The 15,545-nt window shown below is 49.0% G+C and overlaps 1 protein-coding gene across 4 annotated transcripts in view; it reads left to right on the top strand.

The window, feature by feature from the left end:
• Positions 1–3,550, top strand: part of Chaf1b (chromatin assembly factor 1 subunit B) — a 23,187-nt gene extending 19,637 nt beyond the window's left edge. For all 4 annotated transcript variants that reach the window (XM_031364475.1, XM_031364478.1, XM_031364476.1 and 1 more), the window contains 2 exons: positions 2,218–2,309; positions 2,920–3,550. In XM_031364475.1, the coding sequence (XP_031220335.1) occupies positions 2,218–2,309; positions 2,920–3,032 (205 nt within the window). In that variant the 3' untranslated portion in view covers positions 3,033–3,550. The remainder of the gene's footprint in view (positions 1–2,217; positions 2,310–2,919) is intronic.
• The last annotated feature ends 11,995 nt before the right edge of the window (positions 3,551–15,545 follow it).

A 15,545-nucleotide genomic window follows, 5' to 3' on the forward strand; every position in this document is an offset into this window, starting at 1 on the left:
CCCCACAGGGGTCACCTGTCAATCGGATAACCCTGCAGTCAGGACCCCACAGGGGTCACCTGTCAGTCAGATAACCCTGCAGTCAGGACCCCACAGGGGTCACCTGTCAGATGATCCTGCATATCAGATACTTTACATATGACTTTTTTCCCCTGGAACTCACTCTGTAGACCAGGCTGGCCTCGAACTCAGAAATCCACCTGCCTCCGCCTCCCAAGTGCTGGGATTAAAGGCATGCGTCACCACTGCCCGGCTACATTATGATTTTTTAAAAATTATTTATTTCATGTATGTGAGTACACTGTCACTCTCTTCAGACACACCTGAAGAGGGCATCAGATCCCATTACAGATGGTTGTAAGCCACCATGTGGTTGCCGGATATTGAACTCAGGACCTCTAGAAGAGCAGTCAGTTATGAAGTTAACAAAATTGCAGTTATGAAGTAACAACGAAATAATTTTGTGGTTGGGATACATTGTTTTGTTCCCTGTAAACCTGACTGACCTCAAACTCAGAGGTCCACCTGCCTCTGCCTCCCAAGTGCAGAGGTTAAGGCGTGTGTCACATCGCCACCACCACTGGTCAGCTCATTGTGATATCTTGGTAGGCGTGTACATTGTGTGCAGGTCAAGTCAGGTCATTTAGCATTTCCACACTTAAGCTCTTAGCCTTTTGAGCACTCTGCTATGAGACTTCCCATTGCTAAGCACATCTGCTCTGAGACCTCCCATTGCTAAGCACATCTGCTCTGAGACCTCCCATTGCTAAGCACATCTGCTCTGAGACCTCCCATTGCTAAGCACCTCCCTGTGCTGTGCACTGGGACTTAGTCCAGAACTTACTCCTCGTCTGGCCGTGACGCTGTGCCAGGTGCTGAGCATCTCTCATCCCTGCCCTCCATCCATCTATGTAATACCAATCCAAGTGGAATGATCTTCAAGCACTTGGGGGCTGAGGCAGGGGGACTGTGAGTCGGGGGCATCCTGAACCACAAGTTAGCTGCAGAGCAATCTGAGGAGACTGGGTCTCAGTCTCCTGTCTCCACACACAGCAGTCTTTCTGACCCCTCATCTGAGGGAGGTCATGTGTGTTCCTTTCTGGACCCGCTTCTATACTTAGTGCTCAGCCACAGATACAAATGGGAGGATTCCTCCCTCAGGGCTGGGAGGTGGCATTCTGGCTTTTCCTTCCTTCTGCATCTTTGATGCCCAGTGGCCCCCTCCCCAAGTACCCACCCCCGACTCTGCACCTCCTGTTCCACCTGTCTGTCTTCCTTCTCTTCCTCCAGGTGGGTTGATGAGTACAGCTGGACTTAGACTCCTTACCTCCCAGTTTCCTGCTGTGTACACTGAGCTGTCTCAGGCACACCAGAAGAGGGCATCAGATCCCATTACAGATGGTTGTAATCTTGTGTGTGCACGTTTGCATGTGTGCACATACACACAGGTACCTTTGGAGGCCAGAAAGGAGTGCTGGCTCCCTAGAGCTGTCTGCACAGCTGAGCAGCAAACACTAACTACTAAGCCATCACCCTACCCAACTGTGTGGTGTTTTGTTTGGGATTTCTATTTACTGGGTTTTTTGAGGTGTGTGTGTGTGTGTGTGTGTGTGTGTGTGTGTGTGTGTTTTGAAACAGGGTCTTACTACATAGCTGTAGCCATCTTGGAACTCATTCTCTAGACAAGACTGGCCTTGAACTCACAGAGATCTGCCTGCCTCTGCCTCCTTGAGTGTACCACCACACTTGGCTCGAGGTGTGTGTGTGTGTGTTTAATACTCTATTTCTTTGAGGTGTGGGAAGATATCTTTGAGCTACTTTTGGTGTTTAATTAATTCTCTTGATTTCTTCTGAGCTGTTTACCAAGTTCTCTGCAGTTGTAACTTTAAAAAGAAAACACTAGTTGTTGGGAAGCAAAACTCCAAATTTAAAGAGGGAATGTGTGTGTTTCGGGTCCACATTCAGCAAGTTGTGCACCAGACTGCTAATCAGCAGAGCTTAGCTTTTGAGTGTGGCTGAGTATGGTGACCACTGACTATGAACTTCGATTCGGAGCCTCCCAGCAGAACACCGTTCTTTCTGGGTGGGCAGCATGACATTTAAGGCTCTGCCGGATATGATATTATGCTCTGTAGGGAAATGAGTGTTCTTTCTTTGTGGCTTTGAACCTTGGCTTCATACCTAAACAGCTCCAACCTTTTAATTTTTTTAATCCAGGAGAATAAACTTAACACCATTGAGAGCAGATACTGGGCCAAATCTGTTGCCCAGTTGCGGGACCGTCCCCTCCACAGAAGAGGGCCAGCCAGGTAAGGGATGGTTTAGGGGGTGTTTTTTTGGAAGCTGACACTCCTGGTTTTAGGTCAGCTCTGGGAAGGCCAGAGTGTGTTTGGGGACTGTCCTTTGGACATACTGGTGACAGTTTGCTTTGCCAGGGAGAACAGTGATCCTGTGCACTGAGCAGCAGCAGTTTCTGGAGGCATGGGTCTCCCTACTTTGTGACAGCTGCTGTTTGGGGCAGGTGATTGTTATTGTAGGGGGTTAATAGCATCCCTGATGCCACCTCTTTTTTTTTTTTTTTTTTAATTTTGGTGTTTTGCCTGCATGTATATCTGTATGAGGGTTTCAGATCCCCTGGAAATGGAATTACAGATGGTTGTGAGGTGCTGTGTGTGTGCTGGGAACTGAACTCAGGTCCTTTGGAAGAACAGCTGCCTCTTACACGCCAGTGCCACCTCCTACCCTGTCACATCCTCAGCTGTCACAGATGGTGCCCGTCTCTTGATGCGGTTGATGCGGTCCTTGTAGCTGTACTGGATCTCACCGGGCTGTTTGCACCTCTTCTCGCCTCAGTTTCATGTCACCCTAACTCCCAGAAGTCCTCATTGCTTGCTAATCTTCCACCTGTTAACGTTTCAGAGGTTCCTGGAGAGCCCCAGGAGGAGCCTCCCGAACCGAAGAGGCCCAGGCTTGAGGGACATGAAGGAGATACCCAAAGCCTGGGCCCCGATGAGGCTTCCAAGTCCACCTGAGCCTGCTATGGCCAGGCGCCGTGTGCAGAGGCGGCAAGGCCAACACTCAGAGGCTGGAGATGGTGATGGTGACCAAATAAACTCTCGTGAATTGGCTCACAGAAAGTGTGTATGCTGACTTTGTTGCAGCAGCCTCTGTACCCTTGGTCTCATGGGCCTCTTTTGGATGGGTTTCTGAGACTGGAAAACCTGATCTGCACTTCCTTTCACTCGACAGACTTTACACGCTTGTATACTGCCCACCTTGGTAGAGGGAAGGGCCAGGAGAAAAGACAGGGGTCATCTGTCCTACAAATGACAAGAAATTCAAGTGGGAGCATGCAGTGCTCCCAGTGGCCACTGGAGGTCACTGTGCCCACTGACTGCTCAGAGGGCTGGATGGTTGCCCTTCATCACCCTCAATCTGAGCCTGCCTTTGTGGAAGATCAGGCAAGAGGTCTCACACCTAGAGTTGTGGATCTGGTGGCTGCACCTTTGACCCCAGTCGGCTGGGCTCAGAAAACAAGATAACATCAGTCCATGTGTGGATTTGCATTTCACTTGTTCAGAGTCAAGTTCTATGGCCAGGCACAGTTAGCACACACTCCCAGACCCTCCAGGGCAACCAGCATTAAGTAAGAGCAGCTGCCCTTGGGGGAGCTGGGGAAAGTGGAGGATGCCCCACTGAAAGGCAAGTGGGATCTTTGACATTAGTAATTCCATAACATCCAGATGTAACTGCCTGGAGGTGGGGGGGGGGGGCTTCACAGAACTGTTCACAAGGGCGCACACAGACCTGGGTAGGTGGGAGTGAGCAGGCAGCTACGGGAGCAGTTCCAGCACACCATGCTTGCTTGCAGCAGAGGGCTTGTTCAGACTTGAAGGATTTAGATTTTTTTTTCTTTTTGGTTTTTTGAGACGGGGTTTCTCTGTGTAGCCCTGGCTGTCCTGGAACTCACTCTGTAGACCAGGCTGGCCTTGAACTCAGAAATCTGCCTGCAGGATTTAGATTTTTAAGAATATTTGGCCGGGCGGTGGAGGTGCACGCCTTTAATCCCAGCACCTGGGAGGCAGAGGCAGGTGGATTTCTGAGTTCGAGGCCAGCCTGGTCTACAGAGTGAGTTCCAGGATAGCTAGGGCTACACAGAGAAACCCTGTCTCAAAAAACAAAACAAAAAAGTATTTGATATGTATGAGTGTTTTGCCTGCGTGTATGTATGTGAACCACATGGGAGCCCAGGAAGACCAGGAGAGGGTGATACCCTGAAACAGGAACTACAGGTGGTGATGAGCTGCCTTGTGGGAAACTGGGAACTAAACTTGGATACTCTGGAGACGCAGTGGGTGCCATTAACCTCCAGGGATTTAAAAACTCTCCAACTTGATTCACAAAATTAGCTACCAACTCAGGCCAGTGCTGGGAACTGAGAGCAAATATATGTGGCTCCGTGAGGTAAACCAGCCTGGACCAGAGCAGTCTGTAACCTAAGTCTGGCTGATTTACCCACCTTGGGTAGAATCCCCTATCCCGATGTCTCTTGGGCACACATATAGACGCTTGTAGGTCAATCTGTCCCTGCTGCTGATTCTCACACAGCAGCCTGAACTTGAGAGAATTCCACTTCCCTTGGCCTTTTTTCCAGGCTAAACTTCCTTGGGGAGAAGGGCCTTCATCCTTTCAAGCCCCCAATCACTGTACTTCCCCGGGTGGAGGTCTGGAGCCCAGGAGACAGACCACAGGAGCCACCTGGCTGGTGAGAGGCCATTTGTTCTAAGGCTGCACTGTCAGGGAGGAGGAGCCTGGAAGCAGGGGTGCTGTTTTCTGGCTTGCTCACTCAGCCTGCTTTCTGATAGAACCCAGGACCACCAACCCAGGAAAGGCATCACCCACAAAGAGCTGGACCCACCCCCACCAATCACTAAGAAGATGCCCTACAGCTGGATCTCATGGAGACATTTTTAAAATTGAGGTTCCCTCCTCTCAGATGACCCTTGTCAAGTTGACATAAACCCATCCAGCCCAAAGGCACAGTGAGGTGAGCTACAGCTGGCTGGCTGCACAGCACTCACGTCACACCGCTCTGGTTGGCCCACAGCCATGTATGGTAGCTTCCATGGCAGTCTAAGAACTTGCTCCAGGGCCTCTGCATTCCCAGGGTCTCTCTCCTTTTATTTTTTCAGCCAGACCTGGGTCCTGCAGCCTGAAGCCATTACTTTTCATTGGCTTTGATTTCTGCTCTGCATAGCTGCCTGTAGTAATCCCTTCTGGTCAGCCTACAAAGCCAGATAAATCAAGCTCTGCGCTCGCTCTCTCTCTCTCTGTCTCTCTGTCTCTGTCTCTGTCTCTCTCTCTCTCTCTCTCTCTCTCTCTCTCTCTCTCTCTCTCTCTCTCTCTCTCTCTCTCTCTCTCTTCCCCATCCCTCTCTTCATGCACACATGCATTTAACCCTCCAAGAGGGCTGGAGAGGTGGCCCAGCAGTTAAGAGCACTGATTGCTCTTCCAGAGGTTCTGAGTTCAATTCCTAGCAACAACTTCATGGCTTACAGACATCTGTAATGGGGATCTGATGACCTCTTCTGGTATGTATGAGAGAGCAACAGTGTACTCACATACATGAAATAAATAAATCTTTAAAAACAAAACAAATATATCCCCCAAATATACCAATCTTTTACAAATGCTGATGCAAGTTTTAATAAAATATTAGAACATAGGTCACATGTAATATGCCCAGTAAAAAGAGATGAGTTTATTTTTAAACTCAGAGCATTCGCCGGGCGGTGGTGGCGAATGCCTTTAATCTCAGCGCTTAGGAGGCAGAGGCAGGTGGATTTCTGAGTCCGAGGCCAGCCTGGTCTACAGAGTGAGTTCCAGGACAGCCAGGACTACACAGAGAAACCCTGTCTTGAAAAAAACAAACAAATAAACTCAGAGCATTCAACAGTTCAGAGAAAAGACAGAGCATTGTAGGAACCCAGATGTTCCATGGACTTCTGTCCCGCACACTCGTCTACTCCAGTCACATCCATAATATCAGGGATAAAATCCTGATAAAGGATAAGAGGCAATAAGAATCCAAAAGGAGTTCTGTGCCTCCTGGATTTCAGACTAGTCACTGGTATCCCCTAACTCAGACGTGTTCCAGAATTAGTCTCTCCAATCATCAACACGGCCTCATAATTAGGCATAAAGCTACCCCAAGAACTGATTTATAAACGGTTAAGATTGGTCATTGTCTCCTGGCCGACACAATGTTTCCAACTATCATAGTTTAATGTTTTAAGTACTAGAGAGTAATTGAAAGGTTTCTCTCACTCTAAGACATTAGCTGAAAGTGTAAGGTCGAAAGTGTTAGGTCGGATTCCCCTCTGCCTGCCTCCAGCAAGAACCAGAGAATTAGCATAAGAATACCTCAACAGGGAGGGCTCCACCCCTCTTCCTCCTGCTTCACACCTAGCTACCAGACCCTACTGACCTTGGTTTGTGGGGGGTCGCTTGCCTACGTGACTTCAGTTTAGCACTAGGACTGGGAGAAGAAGGACTTGGACTCACATGCAGGACTAGCACTAGAACTTAGATGGGCTAGGACTCAGATTCATGTATCTCTTGCAGTCCCCCGGGCCCAGGCCACTTGGGCCCGGGGGATGCAGCACCAGTTCAGAGGAGATTGCTGCTTTAGACCCAGTATGTTTCAGATAGTCTCAGATGTACCTCAACTGTTGAGCTGCCAGATTTTTTATTTCTCTTTTACAATGATTGTAAAAGCCTCATGTCATTTTTAAAGAAATACACTCAGATCTTACACCACTCGTGTGTAGTCTGTTTGTCAAAGCCGAATCCCGTGCCCACCTGGCCAGAACCCCACGTCCCGCGGAACAAGGGACCCCGTAAGAAATCCCGGTCCGGGGCAGACTTCTGCCAGCTCCTAGTTGGTAGAAGACAGCAAAGAAGCCATTTTTTTAAATCTTTATATTATTATTTTTTTTACTTTTCTTTGTATTATGTTTTTATTATTATTATTTTGTACTTTTCTTTGTATTATGTTTTTCATTTGAGATGGGATATCTTTTTGTAGTTCCAGCTGTCCTTGAACTGACAGAGACCCCCTGCTTCTTCCTCTTGAGCAGTGGGATTAACAGTGCTCCACCGTGCCTGGCAAGAAGCCATTTTTTAAAGCCCTTCTACTTTGGTTATATTGATTGCAACTCAACAAGATCTAGGCCACAAACCTTTCGGCACGTCTGTGAGGGGTTTGGGGGATTAGATTTATTGAGGTAGGAAGGGTCCCCCAACATGGACAACACCATTCTGTGGGCTTATAGTCTTGGGCTGCATCAAAAGAGGAAAATGAGGGTCTGGAGAGATGGCTCAGTGGGTTACCCTAACCCTGACAATCTGAGTTTGATCCCCAGCACCTACCTGGATCCCACAGATGAAAACAGTACAAACACAAATGAACAGTGGAAGGGACCAGATTCCCAGCCAGTGCCTCTCCCTTTTCTTCGGTCAGTTGCCTGAGCTACGTTCCACAGCAAGCAAATCTATTTTCACTTTAATCCTTTCCCTGAGAAAATAAAGCATCCAGTGGCCATGAAACTCACCATCTGCATGAGGTCTGTCCTGGTTGGGCACCAAGGCCACTAACCAGCCGTCACCCAGATATCGTCCCTTGTGATGTTCTTAACATTCTAAAGAACATTTTATATGGTTTTTTTGGGTACTTTTTTTTTTTTTTGTCTTTTGTCTTTAAATGTGTGTGTATGATTGGCATTCATGTGCCACAGCACGTGTGTAGAGGTCAGAGGACAACTTGTAGGAGCTGGTTCTTGCCTTTCACTGCTCGGGTCCGGGGATCGAGCTCATGTCTTTGGGCTTGACAGCAGACCCCTTTACCCACTGAGCCGGCTCGCTGGCCTTCAACTTTCAACCTTCTGTCTGTGCTCCCCTCCCTCCTTCCTCTTTCTGCTTTCTCCTTCAGAGAGTGATAAGTCTTGGTTCACAAGCACCCTTCCCTCCCTCTTCCTGTCCTTCTGTGTGAACGTTTATGTTTCCCTCCTGGAAGACTTGATTTGTAGTCCGTGAGGCATTTACAGATAGGGTTAGTGTTTTGCCTCAGCCTTCGCTCCATCCAGCAGGGTTTTGAACCAGTAACTTCCTGTGCCCTTCCCCCAGCCTTGAGCAGGCTAAACAGACCTTAATTGTCTGCCTGGCCTGCAGGAGCAGACCACCTGTTGAGCCTGCTTTGCAACATTGTCCAGCTGAAACAAGGGTGAGTCTGTGGGGTCTTTTCTATATAAATGCAGAGCTGAAAAACTCTGAGCGGTGATCAGAAAACCTTGTCTTGGCTTCATCCTTCTCTCGCCCACCCGTCCTTTCTCATTTCCAGTCCCCCTTTCAGGTGCCCAGTTCTCCGTGGCTGCTGGACGGGTACACTTTCCCAGTGTAACTTCCTGAAGAGGTTGTTGCTGTACTTTGATTTTCTCTTTAAAATAAGAAGGGGAAATTTTTGTTTGTTTTTAACATTTCCAATAGGGTGAGCATTAATTTCTCTTTTTTTCTCCTTCAGTGTTAGTAGTTTCATTTTATTTCAGGTTGTGCCTGTAGTTTCTATTGTACTTCTTAGGATTTGTGGACATTTGGGAGTGGGAGGGGTGCTCAGCAGGTAAGGACAAGCATTGCTCTTACCTCTGTAAGGTCTGGATTCCATGCTAGTACCCACGCTGGGCAGCTCACAACCTTGTATAGTTCCAGCTCCAGGGGATCTGATGCCCCCTCTATACCCAGCTGCACTGTATATGAACACACACACACACACACAAAACTAAAACACACACACAACTAAAACTAAACTAAATCTTTAATAGTGGCAGGAGCTTGTCTGACCCCTTCCCTCTCGGCCTCAGGTTTGACCTTACCTGGTATTCAGCCAATGGAGTAGCCTGTGGTAACAGAAGCCTGCTTTTCCACTCATGGTGAGCAAATGGATTTTTATGCTGTGAACTAAGTCACATGTAACATAGAAGGGACTCAGGAATGGCATTCTTTACCCAGCACAAAGTCATGCTTTCAGCTGCCACAAGAACAAAAATGTATCCAGATTGTCGGAGTTCATGGACTGACAGAGAAAATGAACCAGCACTGGGTGAGCTGTGCACAGAGCTGAACACACCCATCCTGACCCTAAGTGTTTGCCATACAGGTGACGTGTTTATAAAAAGATAAAGAAATAAGGGATATGTTCTATGGGGTGTGGTGAGGTATGGGGGGGAGGGAGTCCCTTGGAGGGCCCATGCTAAGGCATCCCTTCCCTCTGAGGGACCAGCCACATGAGGGTATAGTATAGAAGAGAGTTTATTCCGGGCATGGGGAGAGGAATTAAGAGGGTAGCAGAGAGGCTGGGCAATGGTGGCGCACGCCTTTATTCCAGCACTTGGGAGGTGGAGGCAGGCAGATTTCTCAGTTCGAGGCCAGCCTGGTCTACAGAGTGAGTTCCAGGACAGCCGGGGCTGTACAGAGAAACCCTGTCTTGGGGGGAGAAAAAAAAAGAGGGTAGTAGAGGCAGAGAGAGGGAGAGAGTAGAGAACTAGAGGCCAGCCATGACTAGGTGGGGAGAGGGAAGGAGAGAGGGAGAACAAAAGGGAGAGGCACTCGAGAGAAGCAAGAGGGAAAGAGGGGGCGGGCAGCCCCTTTCACAGTGGGTCAGGCCTGCCTGGCTGTTACCAGGTAACTGTGGGGTGGAGCTTAGACAGAATGCTAACAACTCGGTCCAGGGATGAACGAGCCCCTATCACTTCCTCCAAGGTCCACTGGCCGTGCACAGCTCACAGAATCTCCTCTTTGGCGAAGACCCAAGCCTGCATGCTAAATCGTCTCCATCAAGGTTGTAAACTGTGGCCCTCCTCCTTGTCCACGCTTGATAATGTCCATCTTTTCACTCAACTTTTCACTTTTCAATCAACACATTGCTGTGTTGATCTGGTTTAGACAACTTTGGTTTTGTAAAAATAAAAGTGTGATATCATTGGATGGGATGAGGTGGTGGAGGCCTATTAGTCCCAGCCCTGGGAACACAGAGGCAAGAGGATTTAGATTGAGGGTAGCCTGGGCTACAAACCTGGGCAGGACCTTATCTCAAAAACAAAAACTGAAAAAAAAAAAGACAAAAACCAAATGTGTGTGGTACCTCAGGAGGTGGGCTCTAGACTAAGGACTTCCAAGGTCATCCCAAGGCTTCCCCGTCCCACTGGCTCTTCATTTCCCAGGACCTCTGTTGCATCTAACTCATGACTGACAAGGTCATGGGTTTCCCACCCAAGGCAAGCACCCACTTCCTCAGACTCCTGTTGGAGCCACTGGACCAAAACCCTCGACTTACTAGTCTAGATGAGAAGTCTATGCAAATGCTTCATGCTGGAAAAATGCCTGAGATAACTAAAAATCCCCAGACCTCCCCAGAGCTGGAGGCAGCTGATGCCCCAGGCAGGAGCGGGTAGGCTGTCCTGGCACAGGGACAGCTCCAGTCAGTCAATCATTTGCCAGCCTTTGGTGAAGGTGGCGGACATTTACATAGCATTAAGGCAGTCCTGAGTTGGGGCTTCTGCCTGCCTGTGTGAGGCTGGCTTGAGGAAGAGGAGGGTGACTAGCCTGGTGATTTATGGGGTGACTCCCCCGGCCTTCCTCGGCCAGGAAATGGGCTGTGTACTGATGCCTTCCTCTTACACACACCTGCAAACCCTGTTGGTAGTGTTTTAAAATACTTTACTAGATGAAGTTCTATATTTTCCTTTGGACAGCTGCCTAGTAATAGACTTTTAAAAAAATTAGGTTGCAATCTTTTCCTTTGTCTCTGTCTCTCTCCCTCTTCCTCTTGCTTTCCTTTCTCATGAGTGGAAAAAGTCCAGGGACGCTGAGACTTCAGCTATGTGTTTTCAGAGGCAAGGTCTCTGGTATCCCAAGCTTTCCTCAGCCTCTATTCATAGCTAGAGGATGACTTTAAGCTTCTGAACCTTTAATTTCTGACCCTCCTGACTTCACCTCCATAATGGCTAGGTGTATGCCGCTATGCCAAGTTTATGGGGTGCTGGGGATTGATCCTAGGACTTCATGTGTGTGAGGCTAGCACCGTACCAGCTGAGCTATGTCCTGAGCCCCTGTGGTACAGCTAGAAACAGGTGTGTGTGCCTGTGTAAACACACACACACACACACACACACACACACGGGCACACACGGGCACACAGGCACATGGTATATAAGGGCTTTAGGTAGCATGTGACCCCTGAAACAGAGGATAGCTTTTAGGAGTTTAGAAGTCCTCTCCTTCCACCATGGTGGATCCTGGGACTCCCCTTAGGCTGTCACCTCTTTCCCTCCCTCAGTCTACGGGACATTCCAACAGCAGCCAGTAGAACATGACCAGAAGTTATGACCCAGGTTCCCAATTCTAAGGGCAATATCCTGGTTCTATATCTGCTTTATCGTTATCAAGTAAGTGACTTGTGGTACAAATTCTAGACTGTTTTAGTTTCATAGTATTTCCACTTCTGGTCACAAGATAAATGTTAAGATGTTCGGGGAAACTTCAGAGGTCTAAGATTTCAAAAGGCCCAAACCATGAGAGCGTTTGGGTGTGCTCTCCAAGAGGCGGCAAAAGCATTCGGTACAGGAGGGGCACTGCCCACGGCAGAACTGGCTTCCGTGGACCCACTGAGAGACCCACAGAAGGAAACTTGGGGCTGGAAGGCATCAGGGTCTTGTGATCTGTGCATAGGCGGGGCTGCCCTAAGAGAGGAGACAGGTCTCACTTCTGAGACTAGCCGGGTCTTTGCTGGGCCTCCCGGGTTGCTGAAATGAGGAGGGCCCAGGCCCAGTTCAAGGGAAACAAATGTATCGTTTCTCAGTCGACACGGGCGGTGCTGTAATTCATACCATGTTGTAACAATGGGTTCCTGGCACACATCTGAGTCTGACTCACGTTTCCTTTTCATTCTGAAACTTGAGACTTGTGTTTCACCTCCAAAAGAATCCATCTTGGTTAAGATCTAGTTCTGAAGATTGAGCAGAAGCTGACATCTACCCACATCTACCCATGGTGATGACCTTGACTGTAAGGTAGCCAAAACAGGCTTAGAAGGGCAGAGACACTTGTCCTGGGGGTACCTGAGAATGCAAAAGAGAAAGCAAGGGGAAGATACAGTGGCCCCAGGAAGAAACCCTGCACCTCCTCAGATCTTCCCAGTTTAGATGGCCTGTGTAGGGAGACCCGAGATGTCACTTCTTGTTACGTGTATGCAGACCCAACGTCACTTCCTGTTTCCTCTGGGATTCAGACTTGGGGCTGATGTCACCGTCCATCCTATGAAGTCAGGAGCACATATGACCACCAACCATGTATGTGCTTATCTGAATTCACATTAGACTTGCTCTCCTGTGTTAGAGCTGACATACATCCCTGCCTGATCATCTAGATGCAAGTAGTGGTTCAAATTCACCTGCTACTGGTCTTTTTTATTTTTAGATTCATTATTTTTATTTGTGGTGTGTGTGTGTGTGTGTGTGTGTGTGTGTGAGAGAGAGAGAGAGAGAGAGAGAGAGAGAGAGAGAGAGCACTTGCACTCGCGCATGCATGCCATGCATATGCAGTTTCCACGTAAGGCAGAGAAAGGCAGCTAAGCCCCCAGAGCTGTAGCTACTGGTTGGATGAACTGCTTGGTGTGGCTGCTGGGAGCAGCAAGTGCTCTGATCTGCCAAGCCATCCCTCCAGCCCACTTCCTCCTGTCAGTAACATTTCTGGTTTTAGATCAGGTAGCTTGCCTGAGGTCTAGCTTCCCACCTGGGTGATGGAGAGCCCATTTGGATTAGTTCTTAAGAGAGGGGGTATGGAACGGTTTGGTTCTTTACCAGAGTGCTTCTGGCTATATAGTAATCTTATAACTGTCCAGGGAGTTTTTGGGGTTTTTTGTTTTGTTTTGTTTTTTGTTTTTGTTTTTTTTTTTTTTTTTTTTTTTTTTTTTTTTTTTTTGAGACAGGGTTTCTCTGTGTAGCCCTGGCTGTCCTGGAACTCACTCTGTAGACCAGGATGGCCTCAAACTCAGAAATCCGCCTGCCTATGCCTCCCAAGTGTTGGATTTCCACCTCCTTCAATTTTTCTTTATTTTTGAAAATTTTATACTTATACACACAGCTCTTTCCTTTTGAGTTCTTCATTTTACAAGCTGCTGATTGTGAGGGAGGGCTCATCCCTAGTGACCTTCAAGCCTGCTCTTATCTGACTAGCTACCTCTTGTTCTTAGGTGTGCTGGCTGGTTTTGTGTCAACTTGACACAAGCTAGAGTCACTGGGAATGGGGAACCTCAGTTGGGAAAATGGCTCCAAAAGATCTGGCTGTAAGGCATTTTTTAAAATTAGTGATCACCAACCTGTGCTGGGTGGGGCCACCCCTGGGCTGGCCATCCTCTGTTCTTATAGAAAGCAGGCTGAGCAAGCCATGAGGAGCAAGCCGGTGAGCAGCGCCCCTCCATAGCCTCCGCATCAGCTCCTGCTTTCAGCTTCCTGTTCTGAGTTCCTGTCCTGACTTCCTCCAGTGATGGACAGTGATGTGGAAGTGTGAGCTGGATAAACCCTATCCTCCCTAACTTGCTTATGGTCACGGTAGTGATTTGTCATAGCAATAGAAACCTATCGACACCAGGAGATCTCAGGAGGCCTCGTGGACAGAGCAGGTTTGTAGGTGGGACTGGCTGAAGGAAACGAAGAGATTTCTAGCTCAAGGCCCTCCACCCTCCATGCTTCCTAATTGTCTAGAAGCCCTGCAAGGTCAGGACAAAGTACAGTACCCGACGCTGTGATGGTGAACTTTGTCATCTTGACTACTCTAGAACAATGGCTCTCATCCTGTGGGTCAAGGTCCCTTTGTGGACCGAATTTCAGGTATCCAGCGTATCAGATATTTACATTCCAATTCATAACAGTAGCAAAATTGCAGTTATGAAGTAGCAACAAAATAATTGTATGGCTGGGGGTCAGCACAGCATGAGGAACTGTATTAAAGGATTGCAGCATTAGAACAGTTAAGAACCAAGGCTCTAGAATCATCTAGGAGATTAATAACCAGGCACATCTTTGAGTTAGTTTTGAGATTGGTTAACTGAGGAAGGACGGGAGATCTGCCCATACTGTGGGCGGCACAGTCCTGTAGGAAGCACGATCCTATGGGCGGCACAGTCCTGCAGGCTGGGGTGCAGGGCTGACGGCGATCCTGTGGGCGGCACAGTCCTGCGGGCTGGGGTGCAGGGCTGACGGCGATCCTGTGGGCGGCACAGTCCTGCGGGCTGGGGTGCAGGGCTAACGGCGATCCTGTGGGCGGCACAGTCCTGCGGGCTGGGGTGCAGGGCTGACGGCGATCCTGTGGGCGGCACAGTCCTGCGGGCTGGGGTGCAGGGAGAAAGCCTGCTGAGCACCAGGGTTCATCTTTTATTGCTTCCTGACTGGACATGTCCATGCTCCTGCTGCCACGCTGGAGTGTACCCTCAGTCTGTAGCCACAATAAGCCCTTGAGTCACATCTTAACAGGTGAGGTGTGTAGGTGTGTTTTTCATTTCCGAGGCAGAGTCTCTTGCAGCACAGACTGGCCTTGAATTGGCTGTATAGTCAAGGATGGCTTTGAACTTCTGACCTTCCAATGTCCACTTCCTAATTTCTACACTAACAGATGTGCCCCTCCACTCCTGGTTTTATGTGGTGCTGAGGATCCGGTCCAGGGCCTTGTGTGTGCTGGGCAAGCATTCTACCGACTGAACTTTGCCCCAGTCGTTGATGGGGTGTCTGTTATTAGGACAGGGTCATGATGTCACTGAGGCCTGTGTAGGTCCGGGGCTTTGGCTGTGGCCGGTCCTCCACATTCCTTTTGTGATCATGGGCCAGGGTTTCCCCAGGCTGAGCCAGTGAGCCTCATCCTGACCCACTGCAGCTCTCTCATGCTGGGGATCCTCATGCTCAGCCCTTGAGTGGGTGTGTCCCCCCCCAAAGCTTTCAGCAGAGGCTGAGTAGGAGAAAGGATGCAGGCGGCTCTTGGTTCCCTGGACTAGGGTGTCGGAGGGAGGTTCAGTCAGCTTCCTGCTCATGTGGTTGGAACCAGAAAGGACACTGGGATTCTCACAACTTTCTAGGATCTTTCTTCTCTAGGTAAAGGAACTCCGTAGAACCTGCTGTCATGGCAGCTAGGACTGGTCACCTTAGAAAGAGGGGAGCAGATACAGCTAGGTCCTGGGGCAAGCACTCCTGACTGAGCTTCGTGCCGTTGATGATAATAGACAGCAGAGTACAGACCCTCTTCCTCTTCTCTTTATAGTTTACTAAAGAAGGAACTGGTGAGCCAACTAGGCTCTTACCTGTAAGAGAGGCTTTGGGTGAGCCTGACCGGAGTGGTGTGATCCCAGGTCCTGCCACAAGGTGGCAGAAGAGCACAGACTCTGGTGAACTGTCCTTCAACCTCTATCCTCCTCTCTCTCTCTCTCTCTCTCTCTCTCTCTCTCT

This window comes from Mastomys coucha, unplaced genomic scaffold (assembly GCF_008632895.1).
Source record: "Mastomys coucha isolate ucsf_1 unplaced genomic scaffold, UCSF_Mcou_1 pScaffold12, whole genome shotgun sequence".
NCBI classification, from domain to species: domain Eukaryota; kingdom Metazoa; phylum Chordata; class Mammalia; order Rodentia; family Muridae; genus Mastomys; species Mastomys coucha.